Here is a 23154-nt window from a genome sequence, read left to right on the forward strand (position 1 = left end):
CTGTGTGATATGAAATCCCTTTTTGCCTGTGGTGTGAACAATCCTTTCCCTTTGCTTGGGTTGAAACCCCACCCGTGTATCTGGTTATCCAGCCCCTTTCTTATCCACATTGGTTTAGATATTACCTCCCGTGGGTCCCAGTGCCCTAAGAGGGGGTCTTCGCAGCCAGGAGACTGAAGTGTCATGGGAACAGGCAATCTCCTCTTCAAGTCATTAAGTACCCTGGACTCTTAGTGGGCATGGGAGGAACTCACTTTGAAGAAAGGCATATAAGGATCTGAGTCCAGCCTCTGCTGCTGAAGGCGGCCTTGAACATGTTCCATACCTCAGTGTTCTCATCTTTGAAATGCAAATACCAAAAGCTCCCTCTTTGGGTTGTTTTGCAGATTAAATAATGCCTGTAATGTGTGAAGCACTTTAGTGCGAGAGCATAGCAGTTATTTAATAAATGTTAATTTCCTTCCTCTTCCCTTCAAATCCGGCCTTATTCTCATGGGTGTAGAGGCAATGACTGCAGGAGGAGCTGTGCTTTCTCTCAGCGGTCCTCATACCATATGCCATTGGCCCCTTCTTACTTATCTTAATTCGGTTCTTACAGATTTCAATCAGCTGCAATTTTGAATCTCCTCTCTGCTTCCTCTACATGACCTTTAAAAAAATATGAGCTCCCTCAAAAGTTCTCCACGGTCTGATGTTTCTAGATTTTGTACTATGTTCTCCCTGTTTTGGATCATTGCCGGTTATTCGAGCAGAATTTTTGTCCTGAGGGCCGCCTTCCAAAGCCTGTAATCCATGAAATCACAACTTTCTTTCCCATCTACTCCTTGAAATCTGTGTACTGAAGCCCAGGCTTGGGGTACACATAGCCTGTCCCTCTCCAACAGGCACTGCGACATTTCCCCCAAGGTTTCCCAGTATTTTAAGGACTCTAAGCTCTTTACCAGCTCTTTATGGTTGATGAGGATTATAAGAGCAAAGGTGTTTCTTTTAATATTTATTGCTCCTGTACCATTACTGAGCATTGTTTCAGCACCAGAAGTCAGTAGAGAGAAAAAGCCCATGCCTGTCTAGGTCATACATTTCAGTTGCATACTTGTCTAGAACAACATCAAAATAGACAAATAAAGATTAATGCTAGAGGCCCGGTGCACGAAATTGGTGCACTGGGAGGCAGGGGTGTCAGCCCAGCCTGCACCTTCTTGCAGTCCTAGAGCCCTCAGGGGATGTCTGACTGCTGAGGAGGTGGGAGAGGCTCCCACCACTGCTGCTGCCCTCGCCAGCTGTCAGCCTGCCTCAGAGCTTCTGGCTGAGTGGTGCGCCCCCTGTGGGAGCCCACTGACCACCATGGGGCAGCTCCTGCATTGAGTGTCTGCCCCCTGGTGGTCAGTATGCACCACAGCAAGCAGTCGTTCTATGGTTTGATTGGTTTGCATATTAGCCTTTTATTACATAGGATAATTTTTAGATAGTTAAAAATCCTTGCAGGAAAATAAGACAGAGTAGGTGATAGAACTCGTAGGGATGGAGGGGAGTGGATTGGAGGAATGGGGTGATGAGATGGTGAAGGAAAGCCTTTCTGAGGTTGTGCTGTTCCAACAGAAACTGAACCCAGGGAGTTAGCCCTGCAAAGACCAGGAGGAGATCTCTGAGGTGGGCATGACAATTTCAAAGGCCAGAGCTAAGGAAATAAAGGGTTTTAATCAGAACTAACATAGTCCCAAGAGAATCAGGGTTGCTCTTAGGGATTTCCTAATCCTCCTGAAATAGATAAAAGGGTGTGTGTGTGTGTGTGTGCATGTGTGTGTGTGTGTGTGTGTGTGTGTGTGTGTGTGTGTGTTTCTGTGTGCATGCTTTTTTTCAGGGGAAAAGACCTGTACTGTTGGTTTCGTCAGACTCTATGAGTTCTCTAAGATGCATCATTCCCTCTAGCCATGGCAGGGGGTGGGGGTAAGGGGGAGAAGTGGGGAGGGGGGGAAATTTTTGGGCTCAGGTGATAAACCCTTTTGTTCTCAGCCATGAGCTTTTGGGTCATTCAATTCCTAAGCTAGGCAACACTCTGAATTCTCCAAGTCTTGCACAAAATAAGTTTAGCATAAAAATTCCAGTTGACCCCTGGCTTAACTGCCAAGGGCAACTGGGGATAGGAAGGACTGGGCCTCCTGGAATCCCCTTGCCTAATGGGATACTAGGAGGGCTCGTTCTAGGCTTGGAGCTCACCTGCTGTTAAATGCTGATGCCAGCATTTCCCTGGAGGTAACTTACCTGCCCAGTCCTACAGTGTTGGAAGGACTGGGCTGCAGCAGAATCCACTTTGCCTGGATGCACCCGTCATGGATTTTAAGTAAGTCCTAGAATTCCTGCTGGAAACCATCAGAGTACCAGAATATTTCATGCCCTTTAGGTAATTTCACAGCTGCAGTCCCACCTTTACTTCATAGGAGTTTCCTCCTTACAGGGCCCCAGGGGGCACAAAGGCAAGCTGGCTCTTTTCCAAGGTCATTCGGTCCATGAAGACAACTGATTTCTATTAGTCCATTATTCTCATTTTCATTTCTTTAATTACTCGCTGTGGACATCAGTGAAATGGAGATCCTGGAGCTCTGGCCCTGGGGGAAGGGGCGTTGGATTCTCTCCCTGGGGGGGACTGATTACCAGCTCTGTGACCTTGGGCAAGGTGCGGGGGGGTTGGGGGGGTGTGGTGGTGTCGGGAGCAAAGAGGGAGTAAGCATTCAGAATCCCCTGCCTGGAGCCAAAGGGTACGGGTGGACCTGTGAGCACTCAGATTGGTTCAGGCAGCCTTTTGTCCTGGGCCCATAGTGGATGGATTTCCCTGCAGGATGTATTGTGAACCCCAAAGATGAGTAACAAGTACTCTGGGAAACTCTTGCTCAAATGCAGGCCCTCTTCCGTCACATTCTGATCTTGTTGCTCTGGGAGTTGTATCCCAGAGAAACTGGAACTTCTGTGTGAATGCTCTGTATCAGCCTTATAGTAAAAAAGAAGCTGCATTTGGCAGCCTAACCCGAGAGAGAGAGAGAGAGAGAGAGAGAGAGAGAGAGAGAGAGAGAGAGAGAGAGAGATTTGCACCCAATCAATACATCTCTGACTGGCCAGGGAGCCATATTTATATCATTCAGAAACCAGTTCTGACCATTTTGTTGTTGAATACAGGGCCTTTTGGAAAATAAGTCCTTTTTATAGCAGGTAAGAGGGTGTTAGTAGATGCTGAGAGCCTGGCTTTGGAGACCACTAAGCAAGGAGTGCATATTTCTTGTGGGTTTTTGTGGTCACCCCTGCCTGTCTACATCACAAAAGTGTAGGCCTAGAGAGAGGTGGCTGTCTACTAGGTGGTGATTCTGGGACTTTCTCTAACTTGCTAAGACTAAACTAATGCTTGGACTTCCCTGGAAAGTGTGCCACTCTGCTTAGGTCTGGTAGCCATGTTTATATGCCATCTGTGGGGCTCCTGGATAGAGCTTTCCTCTCCCCAAATACTGAGTAAGGAGAACAGTTTAAGGCCATTTCACATCTACTTCAGTATCAATTGACTTTGAAGAAGTGCAGCTATTAAAGGAGCCGGACAGCAGTGCAGCTGTTAGGCGCATTGGACAGAAGAATAAACTACATGGGAGACATTTGTAAACTGCCCAGGACTTGACAGCTTGTCTGGAGTGATCTTAGAGGGGAATGCACAAAACAAAGCTGTCCTCCCCCTAACCCTTACCCCTACCCCCTACCCAACCCCAGGCTCAGGACTCAGGCTGGTCTCTTTTGGTCTGGATCCCAGCTCACCATCATTCTTCAACAGGGCCACCTGAGTCCAGAGACACCCCACCCCCCTCCAGATCCTCCAGAGGTGGGGGTCTGGCTGCATCTACATGTATTTATATTTTAGCTTCTCAGGTGAGTGGATGATCAGCTGAGCTCAACAGCCATTGCATTCTCATGAATAATCTCTTCTTTAAAGTGTGTTGACATATCATTTGTGTTCAATGGCCCAAATGGCTTTAGAGGAAAGCCAGTTAATCTTCTGTTCTGGGGAAGACCAGCTACTGTTCCCTCTTAGAGAAATAAACAGAAATGTGCTGTGCTTTTAATCTTTAAATCAGCACCATTGGAGGCAAGCAATTGTTAGCACTTCTCAACGGGGATGTTCACACTTCCTTCCCAGGCAGTTGGAGGGAGGGAGTGACAACTCTAATTCAGGTTGAGCTAAAGGGCAAGACTGGCCTGGCACGGGGGAGGCAGAGGGGACGAAAGGCAGTGCCTTGGGGTATCAGGGGGAGGCACCTGGAAACTATAGGGGATAGTCTAAGACATCAGATCCAGTGGTAGGGTTTGGTACTATCTCCTGTGTCAGGCATCCACTGGGGGTCTCCTGCCTCCCTCTCAGCATTTCTGCCTCAGATGCCAGTTTCCTCATCTCCTCAATGATAACACAAGCAGGGGTACAAAAAGCAACCTAGGGCCACATCCTATCTGTCCACCCAGGCCTGTTGGTTTGGGGGTCTTAGAATGCATCCTCTATGGTATGGAGGAACTAGTGTAAGAGCTGTGCAAGGTTTCTCCAGCTCAGTGCTGCTGACATTGTGAGCTGGGTGATTCTGTATTGTGGAGGGCTGTCCTGTGCACTGGAGGGTGTTCATCAGCCTTGATGCCTAGTAGCATCCCCCCAGTTGTGCATCAAGCACTGCATTCCAGGCCCAGAGGCCTGTCATTTAAGAGGACTCAGTGTTGTCCAGCAGGTGTGGCTCAGTGGTCAAGTGTTGACCTATGAATCAGAAGGTCACGGTTTGATTCCCAATCAGGGCACATGGCCGGGTTGCTGGCTCAATCCCTAGTAGGGGTGTGCAGGAGGCAGCCGATCAATAGTTCTCTCTTATCATTGATGTTTCTATCTCTCTCTCCCTCTCCCTTTCTCTCTGAAATCAATAAAATTAATTAATTAAAAGAGGCCTCATTATCTGGAAGAACTGAATTGGTTTCTGATATTCTTTTTCAAAAATCTCCCTGTTTCTTCCCTTACTCTTCCACCTTTCTTCCTCCTCCCCTCTTTCTCTTCCTTTCTCCATCCCCTCTTTTTCTTTTCCCTTCATCTTTCCTTCTCCCTCTCTCCCTGACATCTCTCACCCACCTCAGTGGAGTACATCACATACCTTTTAAACATCCATTAGAATTAATGTCTCAAAGGGACTGTCTTATTCACAGTATTGCCATAGCATCTAGATCAGTAACTGGTACATAATGAATGGCCACTATTTGCTGAATGAATGAGTGAATGACTGAATGAATGAATGATGGGTGGCCTCTCCCTTCATTCCTGCCTCCCCCAAACCTGAAACAAGCCTGGGAAATGGTCACCTGACTAGTGAGGAAGGGACAGGAGCGGAACCTGGTTCTCTATAGCAAACCCGGGTAGGCTGTTTTACAAGATGCCCATGCAGCTGTCTTCAAAGAGTGAAGCCCCATAGGGCATCCATTTCCTGATTCTTTTTCCTTTATGTGAGAGATAAAGGGTACTTCATTAGGTGTTTACTAATCAGCTTAACAGCCATTGGTACCAGATTTCTCCTGCTCAGCCTGCAGTTTGTTCCTTTTAGGGTGACTTCGTGGAGCTAATTGCTTTTTATGGGAGCAATACAAGAGACATATATAGGGAGGAAAGAAAGGGCTCTGTTTGAATTTTGTATTTTTATTTTGCATCTAAGTCTGAAGGAGAGGGAGCAGGCAAGCAAGCCCACACTCAGCTGGCTCTGGAAGAGGCACCTCATAGGGATGATGGAGTGGCCTGTGACCTCCGAAGAGGTGAACAGTGTTCCTGAGCATGCTGATTTACAGACATCATCCAGATGTCAGCAGAACAGGGATTTGTAGACAGCAAGCGAGGGCTGGAGGAGCGATATAAACAGAATAACACCTGACCCCATGCAGGGCACAAATTGTATTTCTTTGTTAGAGCTGGTGTTATCTACAGCTCTGCCATTGATTCTAAATTTGGCAAAGTCACAGAGAGCAGACTTCCCACCTCCCCTTTCCTCAACACATTAAAACAAACATGAAATAAAGCCTTCCCTTTCTTTCCACAATTATACCCCTGTCATGTTCTTCGAAGAGATTTTATTAAAAGTTATTTATAGATATTTCAAAAATAATGAAAGGTAGTTTATGTAGGGGGAAAAAAAGGTAAAAGACAATGTAGCTTTTAGACTACCACTTGAAAATCAAATCTTTAGCAAAGTTAGAGAAGCAAAAATGCTCATAGAACCCTGTGATTAGTCATTATATTTGTCTCTGAGCTTCCTGGCAGCCTTGGCAAAAAGGTAAATATGATGGGTTATGAGTCTGAGTTTAGGTAAGTAAAGTTTTTTATATGCTTTTTGAGTTAAGTTCTGAGAAGTATTTATCACATATTATGTATAATATGTAATAGGCAATATCTTATACAATAGTTTTCTAACAAATATAGAAGTACTCTTGAGATTTTTTTTGCTTTGGCAGTTTACAAAGGTTGAAGGAAAAAAATGGAAACCTTATTAGGCAAAGGTGTTTTGAAAAGACTGAGCCAGTGTTATCCAGGGTATTATAGGCCTTTAAAAAAATTTTTATGCCAGTTCTTTGGTTAGAGCTAAGGGAAATCTCTCTTCTAATCAGCAGCCCCTGTTTGGGATGTAGCTCTCTGAGAACAGGATTTTTCTCTAGCTGATGCACCAGAAACTTTTATTCTAGTTCACTGTTGACAGAGCTCAGAGCTACAAAGGGGCAAGCAGCTCCTATGAGAAACAAAGCTTTTTCATCTCTTGCTGCCACCTTCTTAGCTGGCTCTTCTGTGTCTGGATTCATTTCCTGTGCCTCAGGAGTTCACAATTTTCTTTTAACCCCGGCCTCACACCAGAACAATAGATGCTGTTTTGATAGCCTTTGTGTCTAACAAACCACCCCAGAAGTTAATGGCTTAAAACAGCAACCATTCAATAGCAAGAATTCTGCAATAAGGCTGGAGCCCTTATTCTGCAATAAAGGCAGTTCCTTTCTGCTCTATGAGATGTCCTCCGGGTTCCCTATGTTCACAGACAGCCCGTGGCCGGAAGATCCGAGGTGGCTCACTCACATGTCTGGGACCTCCGTGGGGTACTGAATGGCTGGGGCCTCTCTGGGCCTCTCATCCACAAGGAGCCTGGCTCCGGCTTCCTCACTTAGGGCAGCCAGAGAAGGAAAGCAGAAGCCACACGCCTCCCAAGGCCTGGGACTGGCAGGAGGTCCCTCCTGCTGAACCCTGTGACACGGTCAGCCCAGAGTCAGTGTGCGAGGCAGCTACGCACAGCTCTGAATTCAGAGAGGTGGGGGTCTTGGGGGGTCATTTGGGGGCAGTCATCCAGAGTGCTGTCCCATAGAAGTGGTCCCCACAGGCAGCAACTCTCACCTGTGGAGTGAGTTACCACCCAGTTCTCACTCCAAATATTCTACAAATATCAGGCTTTGTGAGCTGTTAAATATCGGGCTTTATGAGCTCTCTATTTAACGTTCTCAAGAAGGACATATGAGGGGTGGACTTTGAAGTGATGACATAGCGTTTTAAGAGGCCTCCTGTCAACCATACATGAAGACCTGGATGCACGGGGCACACTGAGTTATGCTGCTCTGAGGCCAACTTCCTGACATTTGTGAGGCAGTGGCATTCCCGGGCCTCCCTGTCAGCTGTTCAATCCGAGATCACGGGGTCATTTTTAAATCAGCTAAAGTGAGCTGTACAGTGTGTTGGTGGCAGCACAAAAGTCAACTGGATTTTCTCTGGGCTGGAATGAGAATGCCTGACAGCCCCCACTGGCCCTAGATCTGGACCATTTAAAAAAATGACTTGAATGAGAATTAAGTGCATGGGCTCATCACTTTTGGAAGCTGGAAAAATAGAAGGGCTAGACAGCAGATATTGGATAACAGAATCAGGCAGGGAAACATTTTGACTTTGGATAAACAATATCCATCTTTTTGAAAGTGAATTAAATAGAAGTAAACATACAACCCTATGTTTTGGTTCAACATATGCATGTGCACACACAAACACAAGCATGAATACATGCTCCCATCCACACATGAAGAGATGGGATGAAGAGGCTTCACTTAGCAGCACCATGTGGAGAGAACCTGTAGGTGTTTGTTTCCAGTAAACTCACTTTCAGTCTGAAGTAAGCAAAGGTAAGGTGACCTTAAACTACAAGATAGGGGCATAGAGTCTGGGATATATGAGGTGATTAGTTCCCTCTATTCTGTATAGCCCAATTTACTCCAGAAGTATTAGGCCAATTTCTAGGTGCATAGATTAAAGATGTTAGAGAAAACTAACATATTTAGTGGGACGTTCAATATGATATATGGCCTTGAACTCATGATATATGAGGAAATATGAGGAGGAACTAAAGATGTTTGACCTAAAGAAATCCTCAGCAAGACCTGAAGGGTGGTCTTCACCTCAAAATGCTTGTCTTATGGAAGAGGGACGTGGTCTGCCCTCTGTGGCCACAAAATAAGGCTTGGGCAAATGAGTGGAAGGTTGATTTACCCTGGCACTTGAGGGCAAAAAAAAGAGAATATTTCATAGTTGGAGTAGCCCCATGAGGAATGACCCTGTCACTGGATGGGCTGGAGGATCGCTCATCAGGATAGACAGGGGTTCACACCTTTGATGGGTAATTGGTTCAAAACGAACTTTTATATTCTGTCCAACTAACTCTGAGGTTTTGGGATTTGTAGAGAGTTGCTTAAGGTCACAGAGCAGGTTAGTAGCTGTCCAGGAACAGAGTCTCCTGCCTCCCTCTCAGCATTTCTGCCTTGGATGCCCAGTTTCCTCACCTCTGCGCTGATAGCTCAAGCAGGGGTACTATCCATCCAGGCCTTTGGTTTGGGCAGTTTCATGTGCAAAGGGATTTGAAGTCTATGTCTATAGGAAGGCTGACCATTCTGGCAGTGCCCATTATGCCTCATTGTCCTCCTCGCATGAGGCCCTTGCGCACGTTCATATCTTCTGGTTGGCCACCATGGCCTTGTTGCTTGCAGACGTCTCACCTGGGGTCAAGGCAGAGGAGGAAGAGATGGTTCTGGGTGAGGGATTATGAAGAAGGCCTTGGCAACCAGAGATGGATCTCCATCCCTTACAACTCCCAGTGATGGAAACAGAAGGAGGGAGCTAACTTTTTTTTTTTTTAGCATTTACTATGGGTTATGCATTTTTCATACATCAGTTCCACTTAATCCTCATAACAACCTAATTTTCTAGGACTACAAAGTACAGAGCACCACGAACAGGGTGGCTGTGAACACGGAAATCTATTGTCTCTCAGTCCTGAGTGCACACTAGAGAAGTAGGCAGGGCCATGCTCCCACTGAAGGTGGTAGGGAAGGGTCTGTTCCAGGCTTCTCTCCTAGTGCCTTGTGACCTCAGGTGTTCCTTGGCTGGCAGATGGCACCTTATCTGTGTCTGCTTCACCTGTCTTCCTTCTGTGCATGCCTAACTCCGTACCCGTCTGTCATATTGAATTAGGACCTAATGCCTTTATCTTAACTTAGCTAAATCTGCAAAGACTCTAATTCCAAATGAGGTCGTATTCTGAGGTACGGGGAGTTAGACTTCAGCATATTTTTGGGGGGAGGGGCAGAATTCAACCCATAACAGTTCACCCTATAGTCACTCCAAGTTCATGTCCTTCCCATATGCAAAATATCGGGTCTAGTAATAATTAATGTCGTTTTTAAACATTCGTTTAAAATCTTGCTTGGCGTTGACTTGTATTGACATAACCTTCAAACACGTGGTATCTACAGAATGTGTGAAGTGCAATTAACAAGTTTTGCTTGAAAAAGTTTGTGTTTGGTTTGGTTTTTGTTGCAAAACTAGGGCTAAGAAGATGGCGGATGAAGAGCATATTCGGCACTGCATGCTTTACGAGTTCCAATTAGGAAGAAAAGCAAGTGAGGCTGCAAAAAACATCTGTAGTGCTCTTGGTCAAGATGCAGTTAGCGCCAGAAAATGCCAGCATTGGTTTGAGAAATTTCGCGAGGGAAATTTTTCGTTAGATGACAAGAGTGGTCGAGGCCGTGTGTCCAATTTTGATCAAGAAGCTCTTCAAGCTCTTTTGGTGCAAAATCCTCAAATTACCCAACAAGAGCTTGCGACAACTTTAAATTGTTCACAAAAAACAATTTCCAATCAATTGCGTGCCCTTGGCAAAGTCCAAAAGTTTGGAAAATGGGTTCCTCATGAGTTGACCGACAACAACCGTAATCAAAGAGTCACAATTTGCAGTTCGCTCCTCTCTCGTCAAAACTGTTTGCCGTTTTTAGAGCAAATTGTTACCGGAGATGAACAATGGGTGCTGTATGTTAATTTGAAAAGGTGGCCTCAATGGTTGGACAAAAATGAGGCTCTGCATGCAGCCCACGCCAAAACCTGACTTGCATGCGAAAAAACTGATGTGTGTTTGGTGGAATTTTAAAGGAATTCTTCATTATGAACTTTTACCATCTACCCAAACCATTACAAGTGCAGTGTATAGTGCCCAATTGGAAAGGTTAGCCCAAGCTTTAAGAGAAAAAGAACCCGCGCTGATTAATCAGAAGGGCGTAATTCTTCACCACGATAACGCACGACCGCATACTGCAAGAATCACTGCTGAAAAACTGCGTCAGTTGGAATGGGAAGTTCTCCCTCAACCTGCATATTCTCCTGATATTGCCCCTTCCGATTACCATTTGTTTCGTTCTTTGCAAAACTTTCTTCTTGGAAAAAAATGTAATAATGAAGAATGCCTCAAAAATGCATTGACCAAATTTTTTGCATCAAAATCACAAGAATTTTACAACAGAGGGATTAAAATGCTTCCTGAGCATTGGGCACAAGTAGTAGAAAACAACGGCAACTATATTGTTGATTAAATTTTGTTGTATTGTTTAAATAAATTCGATTTAAAAAAGTATTAGAAAACGACATTAATTATTACTAGACCTAATAAACCCACTCCACCCAAACTTCCTCAAGGACATCCAGAGTTGGTTTAGTAAAGCAGACATACAATGCGGTGTTGTTGACTCTAACCACTGTCCTACTAAAAAAAATTGTTTGACAAATTTTTGTGACTATTTTCACTTTGCTGCTGCCATGGGACATACCTACCATGCATCTGCCAGCTGCTTTGTGCCCTTTTCTCAAGCCTAGTGGGCTGCTTACATGAGGGGCCCAGACTGGGCACCAAGGGACACGGAGCTCCTACCATTTATTCTCTGATAAGGAGGCTCAGCCCAGGTGGGTCTGTCCAGGGCCTGGCTGAGAAGATGGGAGGAAGGGTCGTTGAGAGGCAGGTGCTGAGAACACAGGAAAAGAGTGAGCTTCAAGTTCTGGGGAGGAGCTGTGGTCACAGGTGGGAGAATGTGGCCCATTCAGGTCATCATTTGGGGGAACAGGGTCCTCATAAGCTGTTGCCTGCGCTGCTGTGGAGCACACAATGGACGTGGATGCTGTGCTCTCCCCAGTGGAGAGGCGAGGGGCCCTGCTCGATTGCTCAGGCCCCATTTACAGTTATGAAGAAGCAGGGGACTTGATGTGTAGCCAGGCCCAGCAACAGCAGGCAGCAAACCAATGCAGCTGCTCACAGGGCACAGCTCCTGGTCATGCACGTCCCGGAGAGATGGAGACCTAGCAGGAGTGGGTCTTGGGCAGCCATCTCCGAAGATGCAGCTTTCCCTAGGGATTGGGGGAGGACTGTGGAGGTCCCTGGGGGAAGGAGCTGGTGGGAAGAATGTATTTTTTGCCACCATTAGAGCCTGCTTAAAAGCACACGCTACCTCTCATTGACATTGGAGAAGTTCATAAACCCTTCTGAGCCTTATTTTCCCATGGGCTCCTTGTAAAGATTAAATCGTCAATGTGTGTAGGCATGCGATTCTATGCAAGTTGCTGGGATCCATAAATGCTATTTTCACCTCTATTTTACCCTTCAAATCTGAGCTGCACTGGAACACCAAGGAAGACCCGGAGAGGAATGGACCCTCTCTCTGGGGGTCATTTCTCCACAACAGGGGGAATGTTTTGATCGTTCCCGTTATGCTAACAATACATTTTCTCCCCCACAGAGGAGCTGAAGGAGAAGCTGACAGAGTACGTGGACAAGGTGAATGGCCAGAAGCCAGGCTTCATCAAAGTCGTGCGCCACAGCAAACAGGAGGGCCTCATCCGCTCCCGGGTCAGCGGCTGGAGGGCGGCCACTGCCCCTGTGGTGGCACTCTTCGATGCCCATGTGGAGTTCAATGTGGGCTGGTAAGTGCCCAAAAGGAGAGGAGGGTGGTCCAGGAGCTTTGACTCAGAGGGGTGCAAAGCATGCTGAGATCTCAATCATATGGGGGTAAGCAGAGAATTCTGGGAACAGGTGAGATGTGGGTGTGTGAGTGACTAGGCAAGGGCTTGCCCTTCAGAGTGGGGGAGGGCCAAGGGTCAATAGGGTCAACACACAGTGTCTAAAGGATATGGTGACATGAGGCTTGACTCTGGATGGCAGGGACATCACCTGGCAGAAGGGTAAATGCTATGGGCAAAGGGCTAGGGACAGGGCTGCAACTCCCAGGAAAGTGAGAGCTGGACCAGACATGAGACAGAAGCCCAACCACACCGACAAGCCAAGGCCTAGTGGGCAGAGGGAGCTAAGGTGGTTTGATGTTGCCAGTGCCTCAGCTCCCCAAAAGCTAGGTCAGTGGTAGCTCAGTATGGCAGATTTTCTCTCCTGGTGATACTAGGTCTCAGGAAACCTTTATTGCTCTGGTCAGGGCTGCTGTGAGGGGGAAGAGAACACACACAAGCCTTCAATAGAGTCATCCGAGCAGGGTGGAGCACTTGCTACTGACATTCCTCCAGGCCAGAGGGTGTCTGTGGCCCACTGTGTGTGACTGTGCAGAGAGCCTGGGCATGGGAGGACCAGGCACTGGGCATGGCTGAGGGTACCCCCCTCCTGACCACTATGCCTGATGGCGCTGGGTCTGCTCTCCTCCCAGACTCCGGGTGCCACCCTGCCGCTCTGGAGTGGGGTGAAGAGGGCCATTTAGCAGGAAGGAGCAGCCGGGCGTGCACGCAGCATGCCTGGGTTTAGGCAGACTTTTACATAACAGGCCAAATTAAGGTTGCAATGCGGCCGTTTTTCACAGCTGAAGTCCCTGCTTGCCATTTGTGACTATTTATAAGGCATTTTTGTTGGATTTATAGCCAGGAGAGGAGTGGGACTCTTACTATTTCAAGCTGATTTAAATAAACAATTATGCAACAATTCATTATTAATGAGAAGCTTATCATTACTCTCTGCAAACACTTTACTTGTGTGCTGCCCATAAGGGGGCCTCTGGCTCCCTGGAAGCCAGACCTGCCACCTCTCCTTGAGCAGAGGCAAACATGTGGGGTGGGTGGGGTTTGCGGGGACACAAACGGAAGGATCCAGGCAGCATGAAGGATGTTTGTTCTCATTCCTGTCTCTACCATCTTCATCTGCCTCAGTTTCCTAGTTAATGCGCTGAATTTGAGCAAAATCAAAGCCCATGTTGAAAGCTTCCCAGGGGACCTCAGATCTGTTTCTTTCTTCTTTCTTTAGGTCTTGATTTTTTTTCTAGTGAAAAAAAAAAAAAAATGAAAGCAAGCAGACCCAAGGATGTAAGGCACTAAGAATCTCTCAGCTCAGCCCAGAAGGTGCTAGAGAAGTGGTTGGGCCTCTTGCCAGCCCAGAAGCATGGGGTGGGAGGCTGTTAGGGCCCCTTCCCAGGAGGAGAGCAGCGCTCTTTCCACAGGGGAGGGAGCTTTAGGAGCTGTCAATTTGGTGTTTCTTCACCTTGGAGGCAGTAACCCCTCCCTCCCATCCTCCTGCTCAGGGCCGAACCTGTCCTTACCCGCATAAAGGAGAACCGGAAGCGGATCATCTCACCATCATTTGACAACATCAAGTATGACAACTTTGAGATAGAAGAGTACCCGCTGGCAGCCCAGGGCTTTGACTGGGAGCTGTGGTGCCGCTACCTAAACCCCCCCAAGGCATGGTGGAAGCTGGAGAACTCCACTGCCCCAATCAGGTATGGCATCCTTACCTGTGATCTCTCTGCCTCGTCCTCCAGGGCAAGAGCTCCCCTCCCAGCACAACCCTTATTCCCCAAACTCCGGTCCCGTTATGGGTTTGGGGAGTTGGGGGTAGAGTGAGATGAGCAGTGGTGGAAAGGAATTACAGGTGACCTCCAGTCACTGCTCACCGGCTCTGTGGTCTCTTTTCAAAGAGCCATGGCTCCCAGATTCATTCAGAGGCTCACAGTTACTCATTCCAACACATCACTGTGGGGCACCTGCTGGGAGCCAACGACTATCTACGCTGGGTGCTTGGGATCCAGAATGATTAAGATTCAATTCCTGCCAGCAAAATCCTGAAGTCGAGTAAAGACAGACACAGTAATTGGAATAACAAATTATTCCACCACACTGGTGGAAACCGCAAGGAAAGTAGGGAGAATCCTTCGCTGAGAGTGTAGCATCTGCCCTTGTTTCTAAGGGCAAGTAGGAGATCGCAGGCTCAGGCCGGAGGCATCCATATGTGAGGGAGCAGAGTGAGTTCCTGAGCACAGAGCAGGTTCAAAGGGAGCAGCCTGAGGCCGCGAGGCTGGAGGGAAGGAGGGGCAGGAGCAGACCTCACCGCACCCAGTGAGCCTTGCTGATGTTTGAGCTTATCCTTCAGGACTCAGAAGAAAGGAGCTTCAAACTGCATTTCAAAGGTCCCAAACCCTTTCAGCCTTTGCTGCTACTTTCACAGACCCCCCGAATGACTCCCCTGTGCAGCCTGTTTTATGAATCAGGACTCCTGAAACAGCCGTGCCCACAAGCCCTTGTTTCCGCCTGCTTAATCACAGATCAGGCGCCTTTGTGCTCCCTGCAAAGGGGCTGCCTGTTAAATGCACAGACACACCAGAAGGTGCCTAGGGGACAGTACCTGGAATGAGAGAGATTAGACACTTGATGTCACTTTGTATTACATGAGGAAGGAAGATTATGAAAAATGTAATTGAGAGAGCGTGATTGCCAGAAGAAAACACACACATTATATTTATAATTAAAACAGGATGGAAGAGAATTCCACCTGGCTCTCTTGTGCTCATCTCTACTACCTATCTGTTAGGCCCCTGCCACAATTTTGTGTTATTTGGAGGCCCCTGTGTGCAAGGACCTTTTACCCACATGGTCTTATTTGCTCCTCACCATAACCTGGTGACACCCCTGGTTCATTGTGTCATCCCTGGTTCACAAGAGGAGAGTAAGGCTGACCAAGGAGAATGGCCCTGCCAGAGGCTCTGGCCAGTGGAGCCAGGACCCAAACCCAGGTCAGTTCAATCCCATGCCTAGTTGTCATCCCCATAGTCCCCCACCCTTGAGCTCCGGCCTGCGATGGCTGAATTCTGCCCCAGGTCTGTTGACTGTTGGAGGGAAATACGCCACCATGTAACAAGCATTCTTACAGAAGCCAGCACCGGTGTTAGTCGCTTCAGCCTGGTCTCTGGAAATGCACATTCTAGGTCCTTCACACACAAAAAATAGCGTCTCACTCTCCAATTTTCCTTTCCCTGCTTCTTAGCAAGACCTTGGCTGGGAGAAAGTATATTAGTGGAGAAAACATTCCTGGTTTTATCCTTAGATAAAGACAGCCCGGCAGAAAGCTGTGGGTTATATAAATGTATCATGCCCACCTGGGCCCCTGTGTCCTTGGGCTGTACTTCGGTGCTTTGTCCACACACGGCATAAGCTGCAGGAAGGGCCCAGAGGTACCTTCTGTTGCGTTCTGCAGGTGTGTCTTTGAGATGGCTTTTCACTGCGTCCTGAAGTGACTGACCTCTTAAAGAAGACTGACAGAAGAGATTTCTTTCAAATTCACTGCCAGTCAAAGAAAGCCTTTCTATCCCTGAGGAATTAGTATGATATTTCCACATGGGGCCTGAAAATATTATTTCTAAGACCAGGTATGTTCACGTTCAGCTCAGCCCCCCCGGAAGCTCAGAATCTACTTTGTGGATCCACTTTACGAACCGTGAAGAAGGACCTAATGCCGCACATGCATTCTAACTAGCCCCCAACTTCATGATGAATTTTTTTTATCTTTTCAGACACTTATCTATTTTCTTTTCCATTGTGTTTTACATTTTTATTGTAAGCTACAATATTTCTAATTTGGGGGGGAATGAGACAAGGTATAAATCAATACAAGTTTCAGACTGATTGAGCCCACTTAATACCCCCGCTGGTTAATAGGTAATGGACTGCCTGAGGTGGCTGTGCTCTTTCCCTCACTGGGTCTGGCCAGATGGGGAAGGCTCCGTCCTGAATGTCCAGCAGTGCCAGCTCAGTTCAGCACTGAAGGAATGCTCAGGGAAAAGCTGAGTACCCACTCTGCCCACCTGCTGGGCTGATGTCTTATGTCACCATGATTTAGAGGGGATTCTCTGGGCTTTTGTAACGGGCAAGTGCATCTTTTAAAAAGATCTTTTGAGTACCAATTATGTTCCAGAGGATTTCAATACTTAATTTCATCCTGTGAGGTTATAGAGTTGATTCTATTTCATTGATATGGAATCAGAGGCTGAAAGAGGCTAGGGATCATCTCTCAAAGAAACAGCCATAACGGGGATTTTTTCCAAGGCACTCACTTCCAAGGCCAGGGCCAAGCATCTCCCACCGGAGCAGGAACTCACTCTGCTTTAGGAGAAGTGGTTGAGGTGGACTGACCACCCTAAGTACCTGTGATCTAGGGACAGTGAAGCCAGTCAGAATAAAATGCTGTGATTGAAAGGAAGAGGGGCAGCGACCCCCAAATACCCATCTCCACCTGAGCAGCTTCTGGCATCAGTCTTCTCCAAAGACATAGCCCTCCAAATAGCTGTGTCCTCACATGGATGAATTTCCAGTTTCAAAGATGGGTCTATTTGCATGTGACTACCAGTTTTCTCATTGCTGAAGAGTCTTCATTTCTCTTTTTTTTTCTCTTTCCCTCCGCATCCTTCAGCCACCAGCTGATAGGTTGCCACTCAAGGACTAGAAATGGTAGCTGTGTGCAGTGGAACAATGCAGAGTCATTGCTCCCAGCAGAGAAGCAGCCCACACACCCTCATGCTGATTGACCTAACATGGGTCACTCCTGGTAAAGTTCCGTGCTGGGTATCCACACACAGCCGGTGAGCCCACGCTCATGCTCACCAAGGAAAGTCCTTCCAGCTGCTGGACCTACTAACTGTGGGTGTGTAGCTCCAGCCTAAGAACCATGCTGAATTCTGATAGACCAGGTGTTCTATCTGTTGGATGTCTCTCTGCAGAGTCCCACGGGCACATTAGATCAGTGTTCCCAGAAAGGAATACTTGCTTCTGAAGCCAGCTTCTTTTCTGTGACCCCACCCCACCATCACCCAAGCCAGAAAGCCAGCTGCCATTCAGATTACTCCCTTGCTTTTACCTTCATAGTTTATCTATTTCAAATTTCTGCTGATTTTATAGTAAAATATGTCTTTAGACAATCCCTATCTCCACTCTTGGCCCAGGTCCTCATCATTTCCAGGGCTACCTGGATATAGCAACAAGCTTCCTAACTGGATTCCTAATTTCCATCCAGTCTCCTACAACCTGACTTCCCTCAGTTGCCTGAGGATTAAAACACAGATCTTTAAAAACTCATATCTGCTCATATCACTGTCTACTTAAAATTTCTCATGGACACTCCTTTATCTATAGATAAAATCCAAATTATTTACCATGCTAGCCAAAGCCCCAGCTAACTTTTCTAAGTGGACCAAGGCTGGCATGCAGAACCCAAGTTGGGGAAGGGTGGGAAAGTTGGCAGAGTACCCGGGTAAAAACAGAGACTGGCTGTGCAGTTCAAAGTTCAGGGACCAAGGCAGCTATAGATACAGACGTTCAACTCAGACTGGCAGGCTGAACACCACTTCTGTGTGCTAACACAAATGCAAGCACCAGGGGGACTGATGGCTGGTCCTGGGACAGGAGCTGGCTGCTGCAACCCTGCTGAAATAGCCTCCTTGAGGCAGCTGGTGAGGGTAGACCTGGGAGGGTCACTCAGAGAATGATCTCTGCACCAGCTTTGGCAGCAAAGGAAGGAAAAGGACCAGCTCCTCCTAGTTGTAAGGTACCACTGCTCTCACTCCCTTGGCAGAACCATGAGACAGCTCCTCTACTAACCTGGCCCATCTCCCCTCACCCCTGCAGGAGCCCTGCCCTCATTGGCTGCTTCATTGTGGACCGCCAGTACTTCCAGGAGATTGGCTTACTGGACGAAGGCATGGAGGTCTATGGAGGCGAGAACGTCGAGCTCGGGATCAGGGTGAGCAGGGATTCTCACCCATAGGGCTTGGCTCAGCTCCCCAAAGGGTGGATGAATCTAGCTGGTGGAGAAATGGGGCTCAAGGTTGAGGGTCATGTACTGATTCCGAATGTCCATTCACTATGCTTGGTCTATCTGTATGCAATCAACGCTGATTGGAATGAGATAGAGACACAGGATGGGATCTACAGAATTTTTAGGAAGAAAATGACATCAGAAACTTCATGGTTAGGGGTGTGGACATAGAAGAGTTGAGCTCCCAACTCAAAGGAACAACCTCTTTGTTAAAATCAAACATATGCTCCTCCGAGGTGAGCAAAGTTGTGCTCAGGTGCAGGCATCAAAGGCTGGATGAACAAGACTGACCCTCAGAGTTACCTCCCCTTGGGATCTCTCACTCTGATGTTCTCTGTCTCCTTCATAGTGGCCTACAGACCTTTCCTAAAGACTTTGTCAAGAGAGAGCTACAGGGAAATAAACTCATGGAGTATAAACAGCAAAACATTCCATGCTGGTCGACCCTCAAGCCAGTTCATGCCTCAAACTATTTTCTGAAGGTGGCCCCAATCCCACCTCAAAGCATAGGGCCCTTCATAGCTATCACTGCAAGGTGTGAACCCTCAATACACACCATTTAATTTCTCGTCCTAGAGAAACATTTCCTGGGCTCTTCCCCTTTCCTTGGCCCATGAAAAGATAATTCCAAAACGAACCCCTCCCCATGTCTGATGGGATGCACAGGTCCCCTGATGGTTGGCAAGAATGGGATGATGGATACAACACAGGACCTGGTCCTAGGGGAAGGCCCATGTCTCTATCTAGGTTGTGGTCCTATGAAAAACCAACTTTCAAGCTGTGATTGGTCCCTTCACTGGTCCCCACTGTCCTCTCCATGGGGATCTTTAAGCAGCCTGACACATCCATGCACTGCAAGCTTGCCAGTCTTTGGAGAAGACCTACTAGTGTTCATGGCAATCAAAATGTACCTCCTCACTGTCAGCCCCCCATGCACACTGCACCGATACCTGGTGATCCACTCTGACACCTTTGGCCTTAGTGTCTGTCTATACCTGTTATCTCCAGTTTCTAATACTCAGTTCCCACTCAAGGACTCCAGCTTTGACATACCTTCCTTTTCAACTCTGACCCCCTTAGCCCTTCCACCCATTGGACAGTCTCCTGGCCCTGCACATCCTCCAACGTGCCCTGAGGGGAGACTGGGCATCTCACATCACCTGCAGTGGCCTGACAGGCACTTTGTGAGCTGAACCTGTTGCCCAGACTGAACACTAGGACTTTGAGGCCTGGCAGTAGGAGCAGCTTCTCTGAAGAAGAGCTTAGAAAACACTTCCTGACAACTGTATTCCCTGAGCCTGAGACAGTGCTTTAGAGGCAGTCAAATGCACGGGCTTATTGGGGAGCTAATATATTCATAGAGGGGACAGTGCCTGCATAATCACCTCATTTTTAAAGCTCTCTCTACACTGGTCATTTATCCACCACTTGTGTCCTTACCATCTCATTTCAGTATCACTCCTGGATAAGTGCTTGCCCCCAAACATTATATTTTTCACTAGGAGTTGCTGCCAGGAATTGGCTGAGCGAGCAGGTTAGCCTCTAGTCACATATGCTTTCTGGGTAAAAATATCTGGAACGGAGGAAGGAATTAGATTTGTGAACTCTGCTTCCAACACGTCGGTGAGTCAATGGGAGTGATTGGAGATTTCAGGCTTCCCCTTGCCTAGGTTATAAAGCTGTTCTGAGCATGGGCCTAGGTAAGCCTTTCAAATACTTGTTAAAAATCTTTGAGTGCTTCCGTGTTCAGGGTGTAAAATATAGTGCAAAATGTTGCCTGGCTGGTTTTTCCTTCATCTTTTCCCTCCTACTTTATGGAGATGAAGTATCATCGGAGTTGAAGGAAAGGTGGCTTTTAAAGCATGGACCCAGCAACTTGTTAGCTGTCAGAGCTGAGAACAAAGGTGGGGCTAGTTCATTTGCATTCTAGTTCCCTTTGTAAAGAACACAAAACTGCCAAAACCGGTTTAGCTCAGTGGATAGAGCTTCATTCAGTCTGTGGACTGAAAGGTCCCAGGTTCGATTCTGGTCAAGGGCATGTACCTTAGTTGCATGTACCCAGTAGGTGTGCAGGAGGCAGCTGATTGATGTTTCTCTCTCATTGATGTTTCTAACTCTCTATCACTCTACCTTCCTCTCTGTGAAAAGTCAATAAAATTTTTTTTTTTTTAAAGAAGAATACAGCCGAAGCCGGTTTGGCTCAGTGGTAGAGCGTCGATCTGTGGACTGAAAGGTCCCAGGTTCAATTCCGGGCAAGGGCATGTATATTGGTTGCGGGCACATCCCTGATAGGGGGTGTGCAAGAGGCAGCTGGTCAATGTTTCTCTCTCATCGACATTTCTAGCTCTCTATCTCTCTCCCTTCCTCTCTGTAAAAAATCAATAAAATATATTTTTAAAAAAAAAAGAAGAAGAAGAATACAGAACTGCTGAGAATCTCTAAAATAGACTTCCACATTTTGGGTGGTCGTTAGTGTTTTTCTTTCATGTTTTATGAGTTAACACGTCTGAACCTCACTTTCCTCTTCTAGGATTTCCCGTCAATTACCCCATAGGATTGTGTATGAAAATGACAGACATTGCTTTTCTCACCTCATTTAGTCAGAGTTCATTATTCAAGGTCCTTACCCATCTGAAACACAGAAGTAGTGTCATTTGCACAGTTATTCAGTACCTGCTTTGTGCCAGCGATTGTGCTAGGCACTTTACTTATGCCATCCATCTATAAAACACTCTCAGAAGTAGCTGCTATTATAATATTCCTTTTTTCAGATGATGAAATTGTGAAATTAAGAGCTTACATATCATCTCAAGGTCATACAATTTCTAAGATGTAGAGAAAGGGTTCAACCCCAGGTTTTTATTATTTGAAAAGCTAGATAGATATACCACAGAGATCTAGAGATAAAAGCCCTTATAACATAAAAAAAAGGTATTACAATGTCCTTGCAGCAATTACCTTCTACTTTATTCATTATCCTGTCTGCTGAGTTCCCATTTAAAGCCTTATTCTTACCTTGCAATCATTTCTGATATGTTTTTTTTTTAAACTTACGATTTTTAAGTCCACAACTTAGTGGGAGAAGGCAAAGAGCTGCTATGGCCAAGCAGAATGAAAAGAGTGGGAAATAAGAGCTGATGTTGTGTAGAATTCATAACGATTATATAAGTGACGGTTATGAAAGTGCTAGGATATATAAGAAAGTGTTTGAGGACTGGCAAGGAATTAAGAAATTGTTAGGCAAATGTTATGAGTGGAATTGCACCCCCTTAAAAATATGCCGAAGTTCTAACCCCTTGTACCTGTGAATATGATCTTATTTGGAAACAGAGACTTTGCAGATGTAATTAGCTTAAGGTGAAGTGATTTAGGATGGACCCTAATCCAACATTACAGGGTTTGTATGAGAGACACACAGGGAAGGTGGCCACGAGAAGATGGAGGCACAAGCCAAGGAATGCCTAAGGCCACCAGAAGCTAAAAGAAGGATCCTTCTTTCAAGGACGGTTTCTTCTCTCCAAGTTTTGGAGGGAGCATGGCCAATACCTGATTTTAGACTTCTAGCCTCTGGAACTGTGAGAGAATACATTTTTGGGTTTTCAGGTGACCCAGCTTATGGTACTTTGTTATCAAAGCCCAAGGAAACTAATACAGAGACCAGTACTTAAGGGAAAGTAGGAACCGAGAGAAAGCCTGAGTCTGTTCTATTTGAAGAATCTGGTGACTTCAGGATTGTTTTCTCATTTTCATATAGTACAGGAACAGAATACAAAGCCTAAGGTTCTCCCAAGATAAAGAATGTAACAACATATCCTTCCTCTCTCTCTCTCTCTCTCTCTCTCTCTCTCTCTCTCTCTCTCTCTCCACACACACACACACACACACACACACACACACACACACACACAACTCCCATGAAGCTGGGATTCCATAGGCCAATGATCTCAGTATAAAGATGAATTAGAGATACTCCCATCCTCACCCTCTCAATCTTCTGCTGGGAAGATAGGAAAAAATTGTCCTCTATGAATCTTTCCCTGGGATTTATAACTTAAAATCAAAATACTTCCTAGTCCAGAAAACCTCAAGAATAGTATTTAGCTTAATGTTGTTGGAAATTCTTAGGCATCTGCAAAGTGTATATAAGTCCTCTCTGGGGAAAGAGCCCTTTAACTCAGGCCACAGACTTCCCACAGCTAGAGTTCCAAGGGATATGCAGTCACTTAAAACCACACACACACACACACACACACACACACACACACAGATAGGGATAAAAGAAAGCACCCAGAGCAAATACCAACAAAAGCATTGGACAGCCAAATTTGATCCACAAAGTCTTCATATATTGAATCTATCAGGCACATGATATAAAATAAGTTGTTTAATATATTTAAATAAAAATTTTAACACCTTTAAAATATGAATAAGAAGCAAGAGACTATAAAAAGATGAGTCATATTAGGTAAAATAGAATTTCAAGCATGAAAAATATTAAACGTAAAATTAAAAGCTTAATGGATGTATTAAAAAGTTAGACATGATAAAGGAAAGAAATTAGTAATCTGGAAAATAGACCTGAAGAATAGGCCTAGGACAGTGGCCGGCAAGCTCATTAGTGAACAGAGCCAATATCAACAGTACAACGATTGAAATTTCTTTTGAGAACCAAATGTTTTAAACTTAAACTTCTTCTAAT

At 46.2% G+C, this 23154-nt stretch overlaps 1 protein-coding gene across 5 annotated transcripts in view; it reads left to right on the forward strand.

Moving 5' to 3' along the window:
• Window positions 1-23154, forward strand: part of GALNT18 (polypeptide N-acetylgalactosaminyltransferase 18) — a 283370-nt gene that overhangs the window by 190674 nt on the left and 69542 nt on the right. For all 5 annotated transcript variants that reach the window (XM_045578125.1, XM_045578124.1, XM_036426687.2 and 2 more), the window contains exons 4-6: window positions 12121-12304; window positions 13894-14091; window positions 18266-18380. In XM_045578125.1, the coding sequence (XP_045434081.1) occupies window positions 12121-12304; window positions 13894-14091; window positions 18266-18380 (497 nt within the window). The remainder of the gene's footprint in view (window positions 1-12120; window positions 12305-13893; window positions 14092-18265; window positions 18381-23154) is intronic.

Source organism: Pipistrellus kuhlii, unplaced genomic scaffold (assembly GCF_014108245.1).
Source record: "Pipistrellus kuhlii isolate mPipKuh1 unplaced genomic scaffold, mPipKuh1.p scaffold_m20_p_9, whole genome shotgun sequence".
Taxonomy (NCBI): Eukaryota; Metazoa; Chordata; class Mammalia; order Chiroptera; family Vespertilionidae; genus Pipistrellus; species Pipistrellus kuhlii.